Below are 26,419 nucleotides of genomic sequence, written 5' to 3' on the forward strand. Positions count from 1 at the left end.
TTAAAATTCTATCCACAACTATCTCATAATAGAGCATCAAGTCGCAGCTCAAACAGGGCTTCCAGTACAGACGAGAAACAGAACAGGCAACTTTACAAGGTTGGTAGGCTCACTCAGGTGGAACCAAGGCATGCATTTTATACCGTTGGAAAACTGGAAATGTCTGGTTTCTAGTGCCGGAAACGGCACTCAATTTTAACGTCGAAGCAAAAAATTATGCCCGAAACAAACACCCTACTAGAGCATTCTGGACACCCGTTTCCAGCTTTGGCAAATTTTCGAAATCTCAACATTCACTCATCCAAATCACGTAACTTTTTGAGAGAAATTTATACACAACCTATATTACACATTTACAGCAAAAACAAGTCAATTGGACCACAAAAAAGTGCACCAATGTGCACGGTAATGGCAGGGGCAGAAACGGAAAAATTTTCCTTTTCACTTCCTTTGAGCTATCTTTTACAACACCACATATTTTCACTAGATTAAACACTAATCCAACATAAATAACATCAAATCTCATCAATTCAGTTCATCAAGCCATTGTGGGATTTCATAGAGCCCACTCACAAGATTTCCAATAATATAAAACTACCCATGTGAATCTATGAGCTCATAAGTGCAATATAACTTCCATAAATCAAGAATTAAGAGGTTGATCGTTCTATACCTTCTTAGATGATTAAGGCAGAAAATTTTGGTCACTTTAAGCTCAAGAAAAACTGTGAGATGAAGCTTCTTTCCTAACTTAGGTTGATCACCAAGTGATTTGCAAGTTGTGTGTGAATTTTGGTGGGATTTGATGAAGAAATGAAGTAAGAAAAATGAAGAACTTTGGCTCCTTCTTCCTCCTATGGGTGGCCGGCCAACATGAGTGAAGAGAGAGAGTGTGTTTGATGAAAATGAAGCTTCCTTGAGAAGCTTAAATGTGTGGTTCAAATTGCCTCAAAAGTCAACTCTCTCAAGTTTGTTTCATTAGTACACTAAACCTCTAATGCACTTTCATTCATACTATTATTATTCACTCTTAATAGTCTAAAAACAAGTCTCCAAAGTCCCTCAACTAATCGCGCGCGCAAAAACGCGTACTTCCGTTTTATGCACGATAGAGTGAAATTTTCAATAAATTCTTATAACGATAGTATAACTAACTAACACTTGAATACTTAAACATTAAAATACCTATTTCAAGACAAATATACAAGTCTCCAATTTTCCAAACTTATTGTATTCTCGAATCGATTATTGTCTCCAAACGCGCATCCACTATTCACTCTAAACGAGCTTTCAGAAATAAATTTTCGAATCAAGGCACATTTAAAATACTTGTAGGTCATAGTTCCATGTAATTGAGTATAAAGAGGTTGGAATAAAATATTCAGAGAAAACGGGTGAGTAAATAATTAATTAAGTCAGTAAAATAAAATAAAATAAGAAAAATTCGGGTCCTCACAACCTTCCCTCCTTATGAAGGATTTCATCCTCGAAATTCATACCTTCTGTAATCTCAGATAATCCTAAAACTTGTTGTGTGATCGTTTCATATGTTCTTGCAGATGCCACTGGTCGGTTTCTTCTTCCACTGACTTGTCGAGGAATAGTTCCATTTCCTTGTTGAATAGTAGTTTCTCGTGGATACCTGTTTGGACAGTCGTGAACTTTATGGTTGGTGCTCCCATATCCCACACACTTTCGCCCCTTTAGCCAATAGTTTTCTTCGGTATGATTCGTCCTTCCACAATATCCACAAGTCAGATGAGGCGGTGTGACTTGACTTTCTTGCGAGGTTTCCTTTGATCGTATCTGTCCTACTGGAGCTCCTAGTGATATAGTTCCTTTTGGTTCCTTTATCATGAGTGGTGAAGAAGGTGATAGTCTTATTCCATCCACTTCTTTTCTAACTTTGGATGGTGGTCCAATTTCTCTTAGTGCACCATTAGATACATCTCTTTTCTTCGCTTGAAAGGCTCTCAGTTGAGATTTTTTATTCTCTACCCTTTGCGTTTTCTCGAGAGCATTACTAAATGTTTCAATCTATGCTACGACAAGGGCATCTTGGATTTCTAAATTTAATCTTTGGATAAACCGTCTTATTCTCTTCCGTTCCGTAGCCACCAATTCTAGAGCATATGTAGATAATTTCGTGAATCGTGTTTCGTACTCAACCACACTCAAAGTTCCTTGTTGAAGTTTTATAAAATCGTCTTCTCTCTTTTCTTGAACAAGTAGAGGGATAAATTTCTCATTAAACTCTCGGACAAAGTTCATCCAAGTCCTTGGAGTTTGATCTCTTTCCCACTTGTTTCTTATAACATTCCATCAGGCCCGGGCCGCTCCTTCAAGTTGAAATACAACAAAGATGACTTGTCTTTCCTCCATGTAATCCAAGGCATTGAATATATTCCTTATATTTTCCAACCAATTCTCAGCCACTTCTGGGTCAGGCCCTCCAGAAAATTTGGGCGGGAAGAATTTCTGAAACCGCTCCAAAGCTCAATCCTCCCTTATCTCTCGGTTTCCATGTGACAGCCCCACCTTCCCCTAAGGCGAACCAAAGGGGTTAGCGGACTGCCTGTCCAGCTCTCGCCAGGACTAACGAGTAGTTACACGCGATCTAAAACGTTTCGGGAAAGTAAAAGTGCGCTCGGACAAGCCACGAGTATCAAAATAAAAAAAATAAAAAAAAAAATGAAAACGATGAATAGTGCCTGGAACAGTGGAATCCTACCGGAATCTGGCCGGATTACCGGCCGGATACTGTCCAGAGGCTAACATCCCGGATTCAAAATTTCCCCAGGCAATCCGGCCGGCAATCCGGCCAGTTTCTGGCCAGATTCCTGGCCGGATTCAGACCTGTGCCTTTCCGTCAAAAAATTTTCTTTTGCCGTTAGAAAGCCGAACCTGTCCGCAACCCAACCAAACATCAAAAATACATAAACAACGCAACATTTAGCGTTTACAAGTCAAATGGCATATGAAAGTCACTCAAAAGTTAATACATGTACGATTGCCAAATGAAAAGTGAAAACGGCCTCAAAGGCACATTTAAGGTTCCATTCATAAGCTATACATGTCAAAGCTATAGTAATCTAGTTCATTCGGCAACCAATTCAAAAGTCATTCCAAAAGCAGACAGATTCCTGTAAGGAAAACAAAAGGAACGGGGTGAGCTAATTGCCCAGTGAGAATACAATTCAAACAACCAAGTTCATAGATGCATCCAGCTTAACAGTCCAATTTACCAAAAATAAGTAAAGCCACACATCAATAATGAGGATAAAAGGATACGGGTGGCTCTCAAGAGCCCTTTTCCTCGTTTGCATTTCTTGATCAAACACCATTGACTCTCCGTCAATTTTCAACAATAACCAACCGTAGACTCCACTTTACCTCCATTCTATTCCACCTAACATTCCCCAACCGGGCCCGTAATCCAAACACATGCATTATGGTATTACTCGAGTAAACCGGAATCGAGAGTCTATCATACTACAAGATTCCATAACATTGCCCCAAGGCACATTAATTGGCACGACCAAGCCCTCGCCGGCTCGATTCAATCAATTACCAATGGGGTTGAGCTCATTGATAGCATTTGTAGTCGTTGGAGACTCGTCCAAACGATACCAAGTCATGTATTTCATTTCATATAACATTCCAATAACTTTCCAATAACATGCGAAACAACAAGTGAAAGTGATAAAGTACACTCTCACTTCAATCAATTAACATTCAACATCTCAAGTTCAAGTATCAAAGTCATATAATAACACATAAGTGAGTAGTACACTCACCACGTTAGCAAATGCGGTTTCATGCACTTCCGTCAAAAGAACGTTGTGCACCACCGTCACGCCCTAAAAACATGCAAACAAATACAATGAGACTCGATAACGAGTCCTAAACCAAGGCCAAACATGACCCCAATAGGGTTCCATAAGCATATACAAACAATCAAGGAAACCAGAAATTTCGGAAATGTAACTAACTTGGCCCTGAAAAAAACAGTTTTTGTCCTCATTTTGCGGTAATAGCACAAATTGCGCTACGCTTATCGGATGAGGGTGCAAGATCCACCATCTCGAAGCTAAAATACAGGGCTACAACATCACAGAAGGTCACTCAACCCAGTTTTGAGTGCAAACAGGTCAAAAATGCAAGATACTTCATCAACAACATAAAACAGATTCACCAAAACGCATTCTAGCGGAAACATCATAACTCAGGCTCTACAAGTCCAAATCCAGAAATTCCAAAACCAGATGAAAGATAAGAAACAGGGATAAATTTCATCAGAAGGCCTCAACATACAATTGGGAAGCAATTCCAGCCAAAACAACCAATTACAGGCGCAGTTCTCACTTTCGGGTAAAACCAGAACAGCAATAGTAATTTCGACTTATCTCATTCTAAACTACTCCGATTGACCTGAAATTTTGTAGGCACCTCTAAAATGTCATTCCCTACAACTTTCATGTTTTGAGCTAAGGCCAATTCGGCCTATATCTAGGACCTAAAAATTCGGACAGAATGCTCCCTTAAAAACCCTAGGTTTTTCAATTTTCTACCAAAACAGAAATTGGTTGCAATTAATCACTTTTCCCACCGCCTTAAGTCATTGTAGACCATTTCCAATCATCATAGATAGCCACACAATCATGCTTATATTAAAACAGAAAAATCCCCAAAAATAATAAAACTTTATCATTTCAACCACAAATCAAGAAATAATCCATAAACTTGCATCTTATACAACCACTAAGCATGATTTAAGCATCAATTAAAGGAGGAGGGTGTTTCTTCACAACTTACCTTTAAAACAAGAGAGAGAGAGCTATGGACCACCTTAACTTTCCAAACAACTCCACAAATCCACTCACTATCTCTAATTGGAGAGGTTTTATGGGGTAATTTCAAGGTTGGATGGTTAGCTTTGATGATTTGGGACAAGATTGAAGTGTTTTCTTCCTTATGCTTGAAGTAAGAGAGAGAGAAAGAGAGCAAGAGAGGGCCGGCTTCTTCTTGAGGTTTTTTGAAGATTTTTGGTTATTTTTAAGCTATTTTAAATCAAAGGGTAAGAATAGAAATAGTGGTCTTACTTCAAGACCAATCCAATGGTGACACTTGTCACCTTTAATTAACTCTCTACCTAACTTGTCTCTCTCATATCAATCCAAATTACACCCTCCACTTATCTCTTAACACCCGGTAAATTAATTCCAGTATTCAAAACTTAATCTAGTTGGCCGAATTTTTTCGAACTTTTTGCACCAGTGGGTCCCACGTCCGGTATACGCTCTTAATTCCTCAAAATCCATTCGATACTAGAAAAATCATCTAAAAATTATATCTGCTCCTTAAAATTACCTAGAAAATTTTCTAATCACGAAAATGGAGAAAACAAGCCATGAAAAATTCTAAAACCTAGAAAATGAAATTTACGGGTTCTCACAGGAACATTGATTTCCTTGTCCAACCCCTTGGCCCTGTTGAGCTACTAAGAGCACTAGTATATCCGTCATGCGACTTAAAACTAATCCCATTTGGTCATCTCCTCTCCCAGCCCTTGGCTCGGCATTTTGATCAATATCAGACCCATTATCTACTCTTTGATTTCAGGATTGTCTAGGTTGACGTCCCTTCCGTTGTCCTCTAGTTTCCATATTCACAGCTAATCTATATGCATATGCATAAACCTCACACTAAGCCATAATTGAACTCCACACATACCAGTAACAATTTTAAAGAAAAATGAAATCACTTACACAATTAACATTATTACCATACCAATGAAACATAAACTCGAGCTCATTAAATCATAACACGAGTTACAGTCAAATAAAGTTCATACCAAGTCAAAGTCAGTAAACAAAAGTAAACAAGTGGTTATCAAAAGTACATTCATCTCCAAGCCACAAACTCTTAAGTTCTACTCTCATCGTCCCACTGCAAAAGGTCACAAGTAGTGCTTCACTAGATTAATTGGAACTAGATGATTTCCGTTCCCAAACACGTTCAACTTCAATCCCAACACCAGGATCTTCTGGGCTACGATCTTTTCCACCTGCCGCTCTTAATTATTGTGCCATCTTAGCCAAACGATTATTAGTTTCCTGTAATTATTCACGTGAACTATCGGTTCATTCATATTCCCCCACAAATGGAGATCTCAAGTCCTTAGAATTGCCCTCAACTCTCAGATACTCGGGTACAAGAATCCAAAACAAGATAATTCACAACTTGAGCCGGCCAGTCCCAAGAGTAAATCACCACATTCAAGATTCCTACCCAACATACATATCTAATTTTCTCCAAGTATCAAGATAAAGGTTTTATACCTATCACAACCATGATCCATAGTTTCACTCTAGAAGAGCACTTAACCCTTTTCTCATTCACATCATAGGGACCATAACACTACTAGGTCCAAACTTACCCCGCGCAGATAGCATGCGAAGCGGTTCTGATTTTCATCCCTACAAGCGGTCATTTAACTTTCAAACCAATCACACAGTCCGGCATCCTAAACTTTTAAGACTAGGATACACTACAAAGATCTGAAACCTAAACTCTAATACCAACTGTGACACCCCCACTTCTCCCAAGGGCGAACCCAAGGGTATCGGCAGGACGCCTGCCCAGCTCTCGCCAGGACTCGGTACAATCCATAATTCAAAACCAAGAATACTTCAAATAACTTCAATATATATACATATATATATATAAAGTACTCCAAAATACTTCATACTTACAATTAGTCAACTCTCAAGCTTAATACAACCTAAAAGAATATTTACTACAACCATCTGCTGTAATACAACTTAAAGTTTTCCCCAAAAGAAAACAATCTAGCACTATTTACGAGCACTTTTGGTCTCGAACCCTGTTAAGGAAAACAAAAAAATAGAATGAGCTACACTGCCCAGTAAGGTTCCAAAACGCTCTAGCAGTTCTAATAAATCAAGTAATTTGAGCATACCCAATGTATGATTTAAGGTTGCACATTGGCACATTAGCATGAGACAGTTATCATTGTACGAGTAATTTGAGCATATCACAGGTATGGCTCAGGGTCGCACGTTGGCACATTAGCATGAAACTATTATCATTATGTAAAATAAACACACATTGAAGGATACGGTGTTCCAGTGGAACCATTTCGGTCAACTGCACCTTATAACTTCAGAATCCCCTCGGTTTGTCCAGCCATCACCTTATCCCTCCAGTGGTAGTACTGGAGTATACCGAAATGGTGTCCCAGGGTTCCAACCTACCCGACCGAGCCCAGTCCTGACTCGAGTAGGTCAGTAACCAAGGGCAGGGCCGACCACTATTGTGAAAAAGGCTAACCAGAGCAATCCTCACATAGCCAGCCAAACACCCACACAAATTTGACCGTTACAGGCATAAGCCAAAGTCCATAGAACTGAACAGAAGATATATTAGTTGGAAAAGGGTAAATCAGTGACCTAGACTAAAATACCCCGCTTTAAAGAAAAATACCCCGCCTTTAAGGTTGTACTCCAAGCTGCATGAATGATTTACATGGCATGCCAAATTACTAAAAAGGCCACCCACTAGGAGGCGGACCAAAAAAAGCTGCCCAAAGCCCTTTTTGTTATACTAGGTATTCTGCCCTGATGCTATGCGTCAGGTAGGTAGGACTTGGTAATAGGAAAACAAGGGAAGGAAAAAACACTGGCCAGAGAAAAGCTAAGAAGAAGAATGAGGAACGGGAAAAACACACCTGGTAAAGAAGGCGAAGAAAAGAAAAAGTAACAGCTCCCAAAACTCTGAAGCGGTGCGCACTGGATTCAGCACAGAACCAAGAACAGAACCAAGAACAGAATGAGAGGAAATTGCTGACCACCAAAATGTTCCCATCCAAGAGGCCCACGCGGACAGAAGTGAATTTCCATCAAACCATTGCCATCCAATGCCAAAAGACCAAAACACCCCTCAAGTTCACAAAAATCACAGTATAACCGGCCCACCACACACAGCTTGCTCAGAAGATCAATTAGGTGAGAAAGTAAAGACATCACCCTGCAAAACCAGAGACTGCTGCGGACACTATCTATCGCCTACTCACCAATGCAGCCAAAGCAACTACAATTATACAAGAGATTGGGAAACCAAACACACGTCTGAAGTGAATTATACAAGAGGACCACATCGACAGAAAGCGAATTTCCAAGAAAGCTAATTAAACAGCGAATTACTTGAAAAGTAAAAGAAAACTTTTCAAGTCATTTCTGAAGCTACCAACGAAAACTAAAAAGAAGAAGAAAGCTAAAAGAGAAGAAAGGTTCCAGCAAAGCCAACTAAACAGTGAATCACTTCAAAAGCAAAAGAAAATTTTTCAAGTCATTCTGAAGCTGCCAAAGAAAACTAAGAAGAAGAAGATAGCTAAAAGAGAAGAAAGAAAACTACTGACCGCCCACCGCCCACTAACCAGCAGAAATTATTAACTTCCAAAAGACCAAGCAGAACTGGAGCCCGCATGGCAAGAGACCAAGCCTTGTCTGCATCAACGTGTGTTGCCAAGCTGCCCCAATATCATGCAACCAAGAATCATAAAATTCCAGAAAAACCAATGCCACCCATCAGCAAAAGACCAAAACGTCCCTCAAGCTCACACAAATCACGGCATAACCGGTCCACCAAACACTGTTCACAGCTATTCGTGCTTTATATATGTACTAGGAGGCATAACCACGCGTTGCGTGGTGGACTATTGATATAATACAAGTGCCCAATGAAATAAAATTCATGTATATACCATATTAGATTTTATTGTCATTTTAAAGTACATATATTGTACTTTGAAATTGTGTTGATAAAATTTGAAAGCAAATAGATTGTATTGAAGAACATAAATAGTAGCTCCACCAAAACTCATCCAAAACAAAATGTGTATGAACTTAGAATTTAAAAATGCTAATACTACATTTTTTTTGTTTCATGCAATTAAGGAGAATCTCAAGGATTTACAATAGTCAAAAATAAACAAACAAATCTCATATCAGCTTAAAATGATAAGATGACCACCACAAATATGGAAGTTAACAACTTGAAGGAGCAAAGAAACGATTATTGTATAAAATGTCATCAACTATAAGCACAAAAAAAAAGTAGTATTTTTCTAAATTTGAAACAAAAAAATCTAGGTAAGACAGAAAAGATTGACAGCAGCTAGACAATTTTTCAAGAGTAGCGAGATTGGGCTCGCCCATGATTTCTTGGCAAGTTTGTTCATCGTCTACCAAGATTGTTTATTCGACTTATTCGTTTCTTTGTCTTGTAGTTTTTCATTATTGCACAAAAAACTCTTTTGGGTTCAACCTAGAAAAGGTGGCCTCAAATAGAGAAACGTGGACTATATCTTGTTTAATATGTTGTATACCGTTGTCAGATAAACAATTGACTGTCGACAACTATAATCAAGAATTGTCAAAGAAATTATCCAAGGCATAATGCTTGATCATTTCTTTCAGCTCTATCATAATAAAGGTAATCTTCTACCCAATATGGTGACCTATTTGGCATAGCAATATTGATTACAACACCTATACTCAAGCCTGCACTATCACTTGATACACCATGTTCATCTTCTTCTTTTTTTCGGATACACCACGTTCATCATTGCAGTGAAAAAAGAAGAGATCATCACTGTGAAACCTTTTAAGTCATATGTCCCATCTCTTTTTCACACCGAACGTCAAAGCAGAGGATTTGATATCATCTTGGGGGGCACCTGGAGCGTGAACTAAACTTTCATCTTCATGGGAGCTATATTAGCTTTGCCATCTTCCTCTTCAATCTAAACACAATGCATTAGAAAGCTCAATTTAGTGAACAAAAGTTTTCACTATTAGAAACGTTGATCAATGATGCAGAAGGAAGCAGAAGACAACCCAAACATACATTCATGGGTCTTTCCTAATAGGTGTACCATGTATTTCATACATCAACAAAGCAACAGGGAGCTTAGTAAATGGAACTCATGAAGCTCCTTAAACAGTGGCTATTAGTGAAAACAGAAAAAAAAATAATGGCATGATATGGCATCTTGCAGTCTACAGGAGCTAATTTTTGTCACATACTCAAAATTATGCTGCAGATCTCATCAATTGAAATAGAACATCTATTTCAAGTTGAATTCATTTATTCTTTTTAAGCTTTTTCACATTTGTTCTTTGGACTGTCTGACAAGTATTATACACAAATATAATATAGAAGATATAGAATAGAAGATAAGTTCCAGTGACTATCTCATGTCTTACTGATTAATAGATCAACAAAATAGAATAGAAAAATATTTTATGAAATCCATGCTCACAGTCTCACCAGATAGGGAAAAAACACAAGTACAATTTGTTTTATGCGGTAATCTATCTCTAAGGTTTTGAGTAAGGCAACTAATTGGGCTCAAGTTGAACATTCACCTATCATTTTAAATAAGTAATTATACTTCGAGTCAACATTCAGGCAATTAAAATAAATATTGCATGTCAAGTTAATACATAACACTTAGTAGCCGAAGACAATGAAATTAATGCAAAAAAAAAAAAAAGAACACTTACCCAAAGAGATGTCCACCCTAGTTGCACATCTGAATCATAACCAGTTTTAAATTTGAAGTCCTTGCCAACTCTGTATTTATACATTGTGCTCCAATCATTTGAATCAAAATTATACCAGTACTTGTCTATATGGAAGATCAGAATAAAATAATATATCAATGTGAAAAATCGAAACACATATATCAATGGGAACGACAAAAGTTTTGCAGATTGGCTCCATCACCTAGTGGCTTCTTTCTCTAGTTAAAAGCACATCCCACCTTTTTAAGGTTTACTTATAAGGAATAAGAAACATTTATTTCTATGTCATAATCATCATAAAGTCATAAGAAACTTGGAAGCAATTCTTTATGGACTGTAAACTGATTATACATAGGGTGATAGCATTGTTGCAATAAGCATCACAGGCAAAAATAAAATATGCAAGAAAATAAACAAGAAATCAACCCCTGCTTGCTGGAATTTAGTCAAATTTAGAAAATGCAAAACATTATACCAAAATTTAATCCACTGTCAAGTATCACAATAGAATCATATTACAAAATTCGGTTTAACATAAAATCCATTTCCCAAACTAATGGAAAATAAACTTGCCATTCCTAGGGCAGCTTTCTAATTCTCTGCTATTCCAAAAGATTCAAGTCATCTTCTCAAGCTTAGACCACCAGCGTGCTGGCGGTTGTAGATTCACTACAAGCGAGAGTTTTGTGAGTTTCTGGTCAATTAAAAAAGAACAAGCAATAATGCCAAGTCACCAATTACATAATGAACAAGCATATTAATCACCGATGCAAAAATACCCTTGGTGATGCAAAAATACCCTTACTGCATTCTATAATTGTGAGAACCCTGAAAAATATATATAAGCCAGTGCATATTTCATTTGCATTTCTTTTATTCCTTAATAATTTCTAGCATTACTTTTACTTGTTCGCAACTAAGTACGTAAAAATAGGGTTATGTGAAAAATAATATAATTTTCCTAAGTTATGAAATTTCTTGGTTTTGCTAGACTAAATTAATATCTTTAGAGTTAGATTTAATTTTTCGCCTTAGCATAAAATGTTAGAATACTTAAATTCCCTTATGCGAAATTTATGACACTTGAGTCGATAAACTTACTATCTTAAAACAAACTATTTAAATTCCAATGATTAATTCCAATTAGTTGCTAATGTTAAATGTTAATAGGAATTTCCGCGTTAAGATGAAAACCAATGAATTTTAGATAAACATGATACTAATATACTAAACATACTTAAGGCGTGAAAATTTCGATAATTATAGTCTTATCCTTCTTTGTTTTCACAATAAGTGCGTAAAAATAATTTTTATGTGCAAACTGACACACTTGTATTAAATTATTATTTCACTTGACTTTATTATACTAAATCGATAAATTTTCGATAAAAATGGTTTAAGTATACTAGTGTATAATTAGGCGTTCAAATCACACTTGGAGATAATTTTTGGAATTAAGTGAAAATGGAGAATTTAAGTAGAGGTTAGGAAGCAAAGTGAAAAGACTAAAATGCCCTTACAACCCCAACGTTTCCATGCAAAACCAAACAATCCCTCTGACCGCATTTCAATCACCGCCCCAATCAGCCAATCACATTTTCACCAATTCTATACGCAAACCATTTCATACACGCCAACTCCTCCAAAACCGCAAGCCATTCCCTCTTCCTTCTCAATACCGCGATACCACCACACTCCACTACTTCATCTCTGATTCACAACAACACCTCATCTCTTCCTCTGCCTTAGACCGAGAGTAAATGAGAGGAGGTGAGAAACCAGCCATCCGAGAGCAAGAGTGCGAGAAAACAAGCTGCAGAAATTTTCTTTCTCTCGTTCTGATCGCGAGCTGAGGGCAGAAATCAGAGGACCACGAGTGAAAGCAATCGATCCTGTACCTTCCCTTCTCCCAGCCGTGGCCATTTGCAACCTCAACCAAGCTGCACTTCACCATCCCAGCCGCAACTCATCAAACCAGAATCAAACTTGCGCGTGAAGCCGAGAGGAAGGAAAGAAATTTCCAGATTTTCGTGTGGGAGTTAAGTTCATATCTGAGGTAATTTCTGGGCTAATTAAGTTAATTGCTAGTAGATGAAGCCATATCAGAGCTTGCATGTATGGATTGTGCAGTCAGTTGATGAAATCAAGCCATTAGAAAATTTCTGTTTTGATGAAATGTTGCTGCCGAGAAACTGAGGTGATAATGCAGCTCCATTTTTGTTTTTCTGTGGCAATCTGAACACCTAAGTGTCATTAGCTGAGTGAAAACTTGAAGATTAAGACCATGCATGTTGATTTGTGCAGTCGGTTGATGAAATCAGTCACTAGGAAAAATTTCTGTTTTGGCTAAATGGTTCTGCCGAGGAGCTGGCTTGGAATTGTAGCTTCATCTCTGATTCCCTGCGACAATCTGAGCGTAATTAAGTGTTTAACTAATCACAAACAGGAAAATTAAGTCATCTAGTAACATGCATGTGATGTTAGGCATCCGGATGAGGGTATTAAGAAAAGAAGAAAATTGATGTGTCAAAGGTTGAGACTGCCGAGAGCTTAGCTTGATTATTGCAGCCTGATTTGGTCTAATGTTGTTGTTTGAGCTTATAACCATAATTAGATAGTTAATAACAAGTTAATTAGGCTCTGCATGTAGTTAATTAATTAGTTTAAACCAGAAAAATAAAATCAAAATAAAACCTGCCACATGCATGTTCATCCGAGCCAAGCTGGAATAATTTTTGGAAATTTTGGTGTTGATGGCTGTGATTTGAACTCGATTTCTGAATTGGAAATGCTTATTTTCTAGCTAAGTAATTGCATGAGGAAGTTGAGAGTTTAAAAGCATGTTTTAACCAAGAAAATAAAATGAAAACAGAAAGTTTCTTCATGCATGTTCATCCGTGACTGGTTGGACAGATTTCTGGATTTTTGCTGGATGATTTTAGGGGCTGTGTGAATCCGGGTTTGAAGTGGAAATCTTTAATGGCTAGCTAAGTGTTTAAATGCTGAATTTGAGTACCTAACACCATGTTTAAACCAAGGGAAAATTTGGTCTAAAGTATATTAGTTGCTGGAATTTCTTTTGTGATAGCCAAAGGTTGAGTTGGAATCTCAGCTTGGTTTTTAAATTTTTCCTTGAAACATGATGGATGGAAATGCCTGGAATATGTTGTCTTGGAGTTCTATAAGAAATGTATGGATGGTTGAATAAAAACATTTTGGTGTTAAAAGAGAAAAAGGAGTTTTTCACAAGTGAAAAATGAAATTTCAGATTTTCGGATGTCCTTGACCAGTCTCAGTAAAATGGTTATGTCTTGGTGTAGGAAAATCCGTTTAAGGTGCCGTCAGTGGCATTTGAAACTAGAATCATAGGCCTTTGTTCTGTAGAAATTTCATATTTTTCCTCCATGTGTACTGCTGTCTGTGAATCCTCAAAGTAGACTGTTCTGTATTAATGTCCTGTTTCTTCGTTAAACTGAATTTTGACTTGGATCGAGCCTTTAGCTTATTTGTGGTTTGAATCCCTGATTGAATTGTGGTTGGAAGTGTTTGATGGTTGTCAAGGGCTAATGATTGATGAAGCCCTTGGCCATTTGAATGATTTTATAAATGTTAAAGGGTGATGACATTTGATTGCTGGAATTTCTTGGAGGCCTTACCTTCATTTTGTTTTAGTTAAGATGTAATATGAGCTTGCCAAAACCAAGTGCTAATGATTGACGAAGCCTTGGTCATTTATTTATTCTTGATTTGATATGAATCTATTGAAACCTAGGGCTAATGATTGACGGAGCCCTAGTGAGATTTCTATTTGAAATGTGAGTTGGTTATATTGACAAATCTGAAATATTATGTAAATTGGAATCGTAAGGAATCCATTTTGGTCCTGTGATCTTGAGAAAGTTTTAAACAAGCATTTTAAATGTAACTTCACTCTAGTATGGTGCGATAAAACTCAGTATCTAGTGTTTTGCTTAAAATTTTCCAAACCGACAATTTTCCTTTAGCTCAAAATAGCCCTGATAGTTATAAAAAATAATTTCTCTAGCTTTGAAGTTAAGAGGTTTGTCGACTTATTTCAAGAAAATAATACCAGTTACCCTTTTATAAGGAAAAATATCTCAGGAAAACTATAAGAAACATTTCTACTACTTTTGTCAAGCTTCAACTTAAGTAGATTCTTGAATTTACTATGGGAAGTAAACTAGTAATATATTAGATAAACCTCGATTTGTATAAGCTTAAAAACTGAATAGAAACTTATAGTTTCAAAATTTTGGTATTCTAGGATATTGCGAGGACGCGGAATTCGATTCCCAATTTGACATCTGAACTTCACTCTTGGTGAGTGTTCCTGCTTGTTCTATGCTTACTTGGTTAAAGTGCTTTCTTGACTCAATATGTGATAATTTGCAACACTAGTTTTTGATCCATCGAAGTGAGCAGTGTGTACTTTATCGCACTAGCCGTTCGAGTGGTGACTTGCATGAATCATTTTCTCGTGAATCCATGAATCTAAATGTAGTTGTGTCGTTGGGTGAATCCCTCGACTTCTGAATCCAACTACCATGAATCTAAATGTAGTTACGTCGTTGGGTGAATCCCTCGACGCATGAATCTAACTACAATAACGTCGTTGGGTGAATCCCTCGACCAATCATCTACAGGTATATCTCGAGTATACTGCGTCCTTAGTCGGTGTGCGGGCCCGGGACAGGGGTAAGAACGGTGACGGGTTAGGATTAAAATGAGTGGATCTACATGGACTATAAGTAGTGAGAGTTGACGGAGGGTCAACTACGATGAATGGTGATCAAGCGAGGAAAATGGCTCCTGAGAGCCCCTGTATCCTACCTTGTGCTGTTATACGCTTTCCTAACTGTTCAATTTGGTTAAGTTATTTCTCGCTGTTTGATTTACGTGACTGCATGCTTTGGGGCATCACTGAGCTTTAGCTCACCCCACGTTTATTTGTTTTCCTTGACAGGTTCTGGAAATTGAAAGATTTGAAACTTATCCATGTTTCGTTTTGGGATGTATTTGTATACTATGACTATTTGTGTGGGCTGTAGTGTGTTAAATTTGGATAATGTACTTTTATTTTGGATTGCCACTTGAAGCTGGAAAATGTGTAAAACTTAATTTGGATGCTTGGCTTGATTGTTGTATTTTGTTGTATGAATTTTTTTTCTTAGTTGGGACGGTATGATTCTATTCCGCAATTCGCAACGCGTGAAATGTTTAGGAGCCGTCGTTTGGCTATTTTAAATCACTGCTATCTCTGAAGTTAATGTGGTTTTAGTGACGGTCTTCTTCGGAGGAATTGTTTTGTAATAGATTAGGTTATTCTTCGAAAGGTTTTGGGTTAGAATGCTTGCGTGAGTCCTGGCGAGAGTTGGGCAGGCGGCCCGCCAACCCTTTGGTTCGCCTTAGGGGGAAGTGGGGTCGTCACAATAATCACCGAAAAATTTTGGAGGGTCTACTTTACAAATGCAGGTAGATCCATAGCTAATGAAAAAGGAACACTAACACATCAAAAATGTACAATGCCACCAACATGGCTAACAAAGAAAAATAACGAAACCAGGAAAACAATGGCCAAAAGAAATGCACATAAAAAGCAAAAACAGGAAAATAAACCAGCGACCACAAGCTTGAGCATTCAACAACTTTACAAATCAAAAAATCAAAAGGATACAGGAATTACAAGAGACACAGACCAAAAAAAGAATAAATTTCTTTACATATGAAGAGGGAAAAAACAGGTCTAACAAAAAAAAACCACCGCCACCAAAGAATGAAAATATAAAGTCATAATTTGTCTCATAAGACCTGATGTTCTCTGTGTTGACAAGAAGATAGAAGCAAAATTAGATAAATAAGATTAATGGAATACATAATTTTCCAATTTTTAAGGAAAATAGTAGAGGGACAAAACTTCTTTCTTCTTGTACGTGAATCAAAAAGACACTTACAGAACAAAAAGTTTCAAAGTAAAATAAAGAAAAGCAAAAATACAAAAAACAGAACATAAAAGATGTTTGCTCCAAGGAATGATACTTCAAACATCATTTGCACTTGGTAGGAAAAATCATTATTCTAATCTTTACAAATTGTAGACTGACATATGATTTAAATGCAAAACTTATTCTTTCCTCCTATAATAAATATATGGACCATATAAAACATAGAAAATTAAAGGAAACAAAAGAAATATACTAAGAATCCAAATAGAGACACCAGCGAAGCTAAGAGGAGAAAAAACAAACGACAAGGTTCAAACCATCATGCAAACTATAACAGCTCATAGCATGCCAATCGAAATCACAAAAGCAAGCTTTCATTTCCCAAAAATGTCATTGATGGCTTGACTAATTGTGGAGCAATATCTCTTTGTCACACTGTTCTAACTTCCTTACTTCATAAGGATCCATTGGAACTCACACAAAATAACGTAAAAAATCATGGACCAAACAATAGAATAATTGGAGAGTCTAAGAGGAAATAAACCTCAGTGTCCCCGTGTGGGCAATTTTCACACGACCAACCTAGAAAACATAAAGCAGTGTGGTCCACTCAAGTGTAGATCTGTTGACCTCAGATATGCGAATAGTCCCGATAGCAATAACTATTGTTGAGTGCCTGCTGCCAAATAAAAGGCCATAAACAAAACATCAACATAGACAGTAATGCAAAATTAGCCCAAAAGAAGCACAAGTATAAAACAAACAAGCTAATATCAGACCCCTTCAAGTCCTATTATACTAAAAGTAATCAATTTCCTGCCAAACCAGTGCACCTACAGGTATACACCTATCCATAACTGTGTACTCACAGGTAATACCTTATGCTCAGGTGAACAAACTCGACAGAAGACCACTTTAACATATCAATGGAAATTAGGCAACAAATATTTTTTTAAACAAAAAGCTACAAATGGCTTAGTTCAGTGCATCAAAGTAGCTATACAATGCGATTCCAATTTGAACATCAAATAAAAAACTTTAGACACTAAACAATAGTGCAACTCATGTCCTGATGCATCTACCTTTCTTGAAGTCATAAAGTGAATTACCTACATTAATATTCTCATACCAATGTAACAAACCAACCCTTAGTAGTGTACTTTATTGCCTTGAATAAGTAGCGAATCTGAGATTCTTCTCAAGTCTCAAGCCCATTTACACAAAGATCATTGTGGGCAAAAATCATATATAGACACACAAAGATCATCTCACTTAGATGGATATCTCTGAAAATTTCCCCCAACTCTACATTAAAACTGCCAGAGAAACCCGTAAAAAGTGAAAAAAAAGGGGCCTGGCAGCCATTTCCACCAGCCAAGAAATTTATTAGCAACCAACAACGTCAATAATAGCCAAAAAAAAAGTAAGAAACAGAAACACATGTGTATCACGGAAAGGAGCGTACAGAACAAAAAGGCTAATGGAAAAAATGAAATAAAATCAAGGGAAACCATTTGTACGGTTAAACTTTCTGAATAGCAATAACACAGAAAGGAGCGTACAGAACAAAAAGGCAAATGGAAAAACGAAATAAAAACCCAAGGGGAAACAACAATGAAATCCACAGAAAAAAAGATCATATCCAAGGAAACCATCTGTATGTTAAGGTCAGTGCTACAACTCCGCAGAGATCTTCATAATTAACGGCAGTATTACTCCCTTACAACTTATTTTTTAAAAAAAGGGAAATTGCTGACATTTATAAGCAAAGAACACTGACCAGCAAGAATAAGGGTGAGATACACCATTGAAATAGCATCAAAAGCAGGATAAGGATTAAAGCAAACACCGGCCAACAACAAATTGCAGCGAAAAGTAGGGAAAAAAACCATACGAAGCAAAACGCACCAGTAAAAGAAGCTCGGCGAGACCGGAAAATAGCACTAAGAAGATGTAACCAAGTTCGCAACCAAGCTGGCCAGAGAAGGCGGTGAGAGGAAGGAGCTCAAAAAGGGGAGCCGGTTCAAGGGCACAACCAATTTGAGAAAATCGAAATGAGAAAGCAGATGAGAAAACCCTAGGAAAAAGGGGCACAGCCAACCCGTCTTGGAACTCGGACGCCAGCGGAAGAGATAGCCATGATATATCACGCCAATTACCATTCTTGAGAAAGGTCTGCTGTTACCTCCGGACAATGCAGCTGGGAGAGTCGGGAAAGGAAAGAAACTGGTACGGCATCCATTCCAAAGCAGAAAACTCATGGGCAGCCCAATTACCCGAACCATTTCAATGGAGCATCTGGAGAAGCGCGAACTTACAAAACTTACGTGAGCGGCACATGACGATGACGAAACCTCTTGGCACGTTGTATGTTATGTTGATAAGATATGTAGGTTAGGATGTAGGAAAAACCCTAACAGGAGTATTCCCTTCCGTTTCTGCCACCCGCCGCTGAAGCTGAAAAGATGGTTCGCCCGCCCCTCTCCTCCTCTCAGCTTCGTCCTGCATTTTGGCCTTATAACAATTTGCGTAATTGTTGGTTTCGTCTTTGGTTTTGATTTTTCATGTCAAATATGCTCGAATTATAATAACTTTTCTGGTACTTTGGGGTGCTTTTCCAGGTGAAGTACTCAAGGGAGCCCGATAACCCTACCGAGTGTAATAGCTCTTTTCCTCCCTCCTTTTTTTGTTTGTTTTTTTGTTTTAAGCTAGATTTTGACTTGGTTTTTCATTTTTAGATTTGTTTTAAAAGATTTTATCATCGATTTTTAGGCTTTTGTGCTAATTTTGTTTAATTTTTTAAAAAATGCAGCCTGCAAAGCCAGGGGATCTGATCTCCGTGTTCATTTCAAGGTATCGATTGTTCTTCCTCTCGAATCACTTGAACAAATGGATGCTTTGATCTACTTATTTGAAGGCCATTTAGTTCTTTTCCTGCTCTATATGTATGTTTTTCTTGGCTATTTGTTGGTCCTGGAGGTTCTTCAGGGGTTTTTTATTGGACTTATCGGTAGTATAACCTGATCAAAAAAGCAGGGGCCTGTTGCCGTTTAATGTGAATGGGTTGTGATGGTATCAAACAGAAACTAGGCAACAGAGCTGCTTCCAATGGAATCGATTGATAAGACTAGTGTAGAACAAAAGATTAATAACAGGAAAAATCAATAACGAACTGATGAATAACCCAATGAAATGGTATTGATATTGATTAAACAAGAAGATTACAGACTTGGCGGGAAAAAGGGAAGAAAATGACAGAATGAAGGAAAGCAGAAGGAGAGAATGCTCAGGGAATGATCCCTTACAATGACTAACAAAATCCTACCCTTTCCTCTTCTGATCCTATCTATATATAGCTAGCTGACAACTAACTTCCTTGGCGTTTTCTAATCCAGCTCGGCCATGTGAATTGATAACCGAATCTGTTTGCAGAACCACTTGCTGATGAGCTCACGTTGGTTGAGCTTGTTTCCAGCAAAGGCGTGTTTCTAATCTCACGCCTTTGTTTCTGCTTCTTCTTCGTTCTTCACGCCTTCTCCGTTGGTACACGCCTTTCTCCTTCTAATAAAACGTGATATCAGATTTCCACGTCTTCAGCTTTCCTTTAGTTATCTTAATTAAAGGCGCGATACTTGGTTCACGCTTCCAGTTATTTTTAGCTAACTTCTGCTCCATGACATGGGTCTCTCGTAAACTTCAGGGAAATAAAACTTGGCATTGTTATTGGGTGAACCTCTTGAGCCTCATGATCCACGGTTCAGTAAACAATGACACATTTTGATTATATAGTCGTCTTTCTTTGATTATTAGAACAACCCAATGAAAACTTGTGTTTTCTACTGGCATTTGGTAGGATTCAGACTAGCTTGTCTGTCATGGATGTTTTAGTACTAATTTCTTAAATTGATGAACGGTTGTAACCTTGTTTACTGCTCTCAAAAAATTAATTTTGAAGTAAAGAAAAGCTGGCAGACTGGGAACGTTCTGTCCCTTGGTATGTGGGGAAGATAATTGTTTAGTAAATGACAAGTCCTCATACCTTTCAACCTAACAGACTTTTATGATTCATTTCGATGTGGGTTGGGTTTTTAGTATCCACATCTCGGTGTTATAGAAAGCAGGGATTGTGTGTATCGACGCTGTGCTAATTTGTCATTGCACTTTGCTCGAAAGAGTTCTCTGCAATATCAATTTTTTTTTGGGAATATGGGCAGTTGTATTTCATTATCTTGTTGAAAACCTTCAACAATCATCTTCCTGACATTATTATATGTCCATCTTGCTAATCAGTCTGACGTATGGCCACAAGAAGTAAGCTTCATGTTTTTATGAGCTTTTTCGATCCTTAGTGAACGTCAGTTGCCTTCAGAATTTCCTGGGAGAGTGGGATATTGTTGATTTAGTTTTTGATTGAATACTAGTGAGAATGATTAATAAGTTCTAGTGGGCATTTCAAACTTGCAACTAATTCTGTTGGGTCTTTCTTTGTTGTTGGATCCACTATTATGCCTTATGTTCCTTTTTCTACAACTTTATTTGTGCTTTGTCATTGGTTTTTTTGGAGCACATAGATGTGAATCTTAGTTCTTGTAGTATTAGAGTTGTTACCTAGGTAGAGTAGTAAGCGTTTTTTTTTTTCTGTTTTCTTTGTAACAGTACATAATTGATGATGTAAAATCTGCTATATCCCTAAATGGTGCTGCTTTGTTATTTGGTCTGAATCCTTAGCTAGTTCTTATCCAAGTATACAATCTGAAAGACCGTCTGTGCTCCTGTTCTTTAACAGAACACAAGGGAAACAGCGCATGCCATCAGGAAGCTGCCTTTAGCCAAGGCTAAGAGGTACTTGGAGGATGTTTTGGCCCATAAGCAGGCGATTCCATTTACACGATTCTGTGGAGGTGTTGGGCGTACTGCTCAGGCCAAGAATAGGCATTCAAATGGACAGGGTCGCTGGCCTGTTAAATCTGCTAGCTTCATTTTGGATTTGCTCAAGAATGCTGAAAGCAATGCAGAGGTTTGCCCATGCACCCAGAAGTAATAATCTAAATTTCTTTGTTTTGTACAACTTTGGCAGCGGTTATTTTATCCTGCAGGTGAAAGGTTTGGATGTGGATTCACTTTTCATTTCTCACATTCAAGTGAATCAAGCACAGAAACAAAGACGCCGCACATATCGTGCCCATGGAAGAATAAACCGTATGTCCGATAGACGACTTTTTTCAGTTTTCTGTTCTGTCCATTATGTCTATTAACCTCAATGTATGATCTTTCTGGCCAGCCTACATGTCTTCCCCTTGCCATATTGAGTTGATTTTGTCTGAGAAGGAAGAGTCTGTCAAAAAGGAGGTAATACATACGTAGTTATATTTTCTTGTTGTCTGTAATTTCCGGAGTGTTTCTCTTCGTGTCTAAATTTTTTTCCTTGTATTTTGCAGCCTGAATCACAGTTGGCCACCAGCAAATCTAGGAAGGCTTAAGCTATATGTAATGGTGCTTTCATTGGCAATGGCTTTAGTGGATTCTACAAATTTTGAGGCAGATTATTGTTACCTAATGCTATTGGAGGTTGCAAGACAAGTTTTGCTAGTGTTTAAATTCAAAAAAAGTTGATTCAAACACATAATTTTGACTTATAGAGACAGCCTTTTGTTCTTCATGATTGTCGTCTGGATTTTTCTGGGTTGGATGTTATGGTAGTAGTGTTGGATTATTTATCAAGCTGCACTTACTGGCCGTCTCTATTATGCTGTCACACCCTTAGGACATGGCAATTTGCTTAGGTGTTGGAAGAACTTTTGCAAGGAAGATTGTTTGAGTGATCAAATTGCTACAGCAAGTACTTGATAGATAGTGTATAATTAGTTATAGCCCAACTTGGCTGTTATAGGCTTGTAGCTTAAAATTTAATTGCCTGGTTATCACGTTTATCCTGATTCATAGAACAAAATATGAATTTAGCCAAAAGGGTCAGAGTTCCATTTAAACTGGTGGTTCGTTTATGATGCCATTCTAGAGGTAGAAGAGTAACGTTTGAGGGAAAAAATTGCCAAAATATGCTTTTAACATTTTGAATTTACTTTAATCTCAAATGACTAAATTATTGTTGAACAATTTAATATTTTAACGTGTAAAACATTGGCATCCTTCTTTCTTGAAAAAGAGAGAGAGAGAGAGAAAAAAAAGGGCCAACTCCGATTATTCATACATCTTCTGATAAAAAAATGAGAGGCATTTTTCATCTCCATTGAGTGAATATTTTTATGACTCCAATTAGACTGCATACATATTTTTAATTGTACGAAGAGACTGCATTGTCCCTTCTTGACCTCCGATTATTTTAACATATTGATGAGTTAATTAATATATCTTTTCTAGTTAAAAACTACATTTGTATTATAAGAAGAAAGATCTTCCAAAGCTAATGCTCTAGCTAAGTGTTGCGTTGCTTGGTCGTCCCTGTATTTTGTGATGGCTTTCTTATTTTCTGTGCAAGAAATTTTTGTCGTTTGGCTGCACGGCAAAAAGGAAGTGGAAATGCCTTATTTATACTTTATTATTTTACAATAAGATGAAGCATACATCCTGGATGAAGTTCCATGACATTACAACCATATAATTGATGATACATGTAAAATCATTCAATCAAACTTCCTTTTTAGCAATTCAATTTCTACCGATACTTTATTCAACAAGTTCTCCAGAAATCCGAAGAATGCATAGCGCCATGACTTTTTGAAACATAGGACACTGAAGAATCCCAAGAGTCCAACAGCAAAACCAGGTCCCAAACCAGCATAAAACCAATCAAAACAAGACTCCTTGCCATCTTCATGATCACCCGATTCTCCGACATTTGATTTACCATCAGATTCATCAGGGCAGCTTTTGTCTAGGGGTTCACCACAAAGTCCACTGTTTCCCATGTAAATGGTTGGGTCGTCTAATGTCTGCAGATGACGTCCGGATGGAATTCGACCGGTTAGCTTGTTGAACGACAAGTTCAGCCAGCCCAGAGAATCCAAGTTCGACAAACTTTGGGGAATTGGACCGGAAAGGTCATTTTTGGATAAATCTAGAGACTCAAGTTGGTTCAAGTCCCCAGTGTTTTCTGGGATTCTTCCACATAGATGGTTTCTAGATAAATCCAAACCCTGCAATCCAACAAGAGACATTAACTCGACAGGTATTTCCCCACTTAGTTTGTTTCCTGAGAGCCCCATGAATCTAACATATGCCACATTCCTTGAGGTGTAGTTCAACATTCCACCTTTGATGAAAACTGAAAGTTCTTCACTATTGTCAACTACACCATAGCTCATATTCAGGACAGAAACCCAGACATAAATACCTATAGAGTCCAATTCTGTCAATGTCATTGCTGTAAAGTTGTTAAAACAGCGCGGTATATGTCCAGTTAAGTTGTTGTTTTTCAAATTTAAAACCTGAAGGGATGATAATTTGCAGAGGCACATGGAAATGTCACCATGGAAATTATTAGATTCAAGCACAAGGATCTTCAGACTAGATAGTTCATCCCCAATCCATGCTGGTATAATGCCCTCCAGTCCATTTTTTCCAAGATCAAGATACTGCAAATTTTTTAGATGTCTGAGAGAGAATGGGACCATCCCTGTAAATTTGTTTCGGTCCAAGTGCAATGACCGGAGAACATTGAGATGTCCCAATGAAATTGGAATGTGCCCGTGGAGACTGTTGTTTGCTAGACGTAGCACTTCCAACGTTTTAAGCTTACCAATGCATGAAGGGATCCTTTCGGAGAGCTGGTTGTTAGAAAGATCCAGGACAAGAAGCATTTGTAAGCTGCACAAAGAATCAGGGATGCTGCCGATGAAGTGGTTATCACTGAGATCTAGTATTCGAAGAATATCCAATGTCATGTTAATGTCGGGCTGTGGAATAATCCCTTGCAGTGAGTTATTTTTAAGATAAAATTCAGAAATGTCTGTTGGTAACAATTGCAAAGGCCCCTCGAATTTGTTTGACTCCAAAGAAAACACTGCGCGATATTTATCACCACTATTTCCTTTGCACACGGGTGGTTTTCCTATCATGTGATTGTTGGAGAAATACAAATTTTTTATGCCATGACACACTCTCTCAAACCAATCTGGGATAGTATCTGAGATGCTTGCATCTGACATGTATAGATATTCGACTCTTTGCTGAGTTTGAAGCCAGAGAGGAAATTTGGGCCCTATCTTCATGGAACTCATATCTATAAAGTGAAGCTGGAATGGTGGGACCCACGAGAAACTCACATTCAGAGCAAGTAGAGTGGAGGATAAGCTTAATTCTTTCAGTTGTGCAAGTTTGGCAAAGTGAATGTCACGCAGCTCCCCGCTCAATGGATTATAAGATAGATCCAATGATTTCAACTCACTCAACCTCCAAAGAGAGGATGGAATGGTACCATTGAACCCATTCCCACTGAGATCGAGTTCGGTGAGTTCTCGAAGTTGCCCAATTGCACTTGGAATATTGCCTCCAAACTTGTTAACTCCCATGTGCAGTACGGAAAGAGAAGTTAGGTTGCCTAGGCGGAAGGGGAGCGGGCCTTGGATTTGGTTACCACTCAATTCCATGTGGACAAGATTGTTCAAAGTGAAAAGCGGATCGGGCAGTGAAGTATTGAATCGATTGCTGCTAAGATCGAGGTAGCTTAGTGAAGTCCAATGTTGAAGGCTATTAGGAACTATTGGACCAAAAAAACTGTTGAAACTGAGGTCGAGATGAATGAGTGAAGTTAAATTAAACAACCAGAGAGGGATTGTGGAGTTAAATCTATTGTAACTGAGGTCAAGTGAAGTAACAGATGTGAAATTAAGGTGTGCAATATGAGGAAAGGAATAAATTCTACAAAGTTGTAATGTTAGTGAGGATAAGAAACGAAGTTTGTTAAGTGCTTGTAACCAGTCCTGAGCCTCGCTTAGGTCTACCGAGGAGAGGTCCAAATGTTTCAAGGAAGAAAGACTAGTGGCCCACCAGAGACTCTTTGTCGACAACTGATAATCACTTATCCAACCACTAAAACCTTCGGATTTTTCACGAAGATCCAAATATTCCAAGGCTGAGAGATTTCCTAATTGGGGAGGAATTGTCCCACTGAAACCTGCACTAGAAAGGTTGAGATATCTCAAATATTTCAAGGATCCTATAAATGCTGGGATCCGAATTCCTGCAAAATAATTCAAACTTAAATCCAAGTAATGCAAATGCTGCAGGTTCACTAACGAAGGACTTATCTGGCCTCCCAAGCAAGATTTACGCATGATAGAGACATAATTTTGCACGTCCCCATATTGCAATCGATCAAAATCAATAACAGCGTTATTACGCAGATCAAGTTTCACCACATGTCGAGTGTTCCTGATGCAGTCAATTCCTTCCCATGAGCAACAATCTTCCCCGATCCAGGATGCTAAATGATTTGAGTTGTCAACTAGACCTTCCTTAAATTCGAGGAGAGCTTTTCGCTCACTGTCAAGACAGCTTACATTTGAATGTGCTATTGCGTTGAGACCGAGATCAATCCTACATGCGAAGAAAACAAACCATAACACAATGAATGGAGTATATTTGATCATATTGTTACCAGCTAACGGACTCGATTGTCAGAGATGAGATTTTTTTTTGGGCTTTCTTTACTAATTAATTCTTTTGCGCACAAGCTTGATGAGAAATTTTGAGTGCGTCGAGCAAAAATCACAAAGCCTCTACTTATAGGTCCAATGTCGCGTGAGAAACGTGGCCAAAAGTTGCATGATTGCTGTCGTTTTATTACTGCAGCGGGCTTGAACCTTTTTTCCCGCTTCCAGGAAATTG

The 26,419-nt window shown here is 37.9% G+C and overlaps 2 protein-coding genes, 1 long non-coding RNA gene, 1 other non-coding gene and 1 pseudogene across 4 annotated transcripts; 3 read left to right on the top strand and 2 right to left on the bottom strand.

The window, feature by feature from the left end:
• Positions 1-9,505: 9,505 nt before the first annotated feature.
• Positions 9,506-18,944, bottom strand: LOC113763018. The gene is made up of 4 exons (XR_003467294.1): positions 18,482-18,944; positions 17,118-17,252; positions 10,590-10,659; positions 9,506-9,826 (listed from the first exon to the last, which is right to left on the bottom strand). It is a non-coding gene; the product is annotated as an uncharacterized LOC113763018 (long non-coding RNA).
• Positions 18,945-18,967: 23 nt separating this feature from the next.
• Positions 18,968-22,315, top strand: LOC113763017 (60S ribosomal protein L17-2-like). The gene is made up of 7 exons (XM_027306695.1): positions 18,968-19,041; positions 19,195-19,231; positions 19,386-19,426; positions 21,360-21,590; positions 21,670-21,772; positions 21,855-21,922; positions 22,012-22,315. The coding sequence occupies exons 1-7, from the start codon at positions 19,039-19,041 to the stop codon at positions 22,051-22,053; spliced, it is 525 nt and encodes a 174-aa protein (XP_027162496.1). The 5' UTR covers positions 18,968-19,038; the 3' UTR covers positions 22,054-22,315.
• LOC113764284 lies at positions 20,226-20,351 on the top strand (annotated as a pseudogene).
• Positions 20,688-20,839, top strand: LOC113764297. The gene has a single exon (XR_003467574.1). It is a non-coding gene; the product is annotated as a small nucleolar RNA snoR135 (small nucleolar RNA).
• Positions 22,316-23,214: 899 nt separating the features above from the next.
• On the bottom strand, positions 23,215-26,181 carry LOC113759958 (receptor-like protein EIX2). Its single transcript, XM_027302538.1, has one exon. It carries the CDS (start codon positions 26,179-26,181, stop codon positions 23,215-23,217), a length of 2,967 nt encoding a protein of 988 aa, XP_027158339.1.
• Between the last annotated feature and the right edge of the window lie 238 nt (positions 26,182-26,419).

Source organism: Coffea eugenioides, chromosome 2 (genome assembly GCF_003713205.1).
Source record: "Coffea eugenioides isolate CCC68of chromosome 2, Ceug_1.0, whole genome shotgun sequence".
NCBI lineage: Eukaryota > Viridiplantae > Streptophyta > Magnoliopsida > Gentianales > Rubiaceae > Coffea > Coffea eugenioides.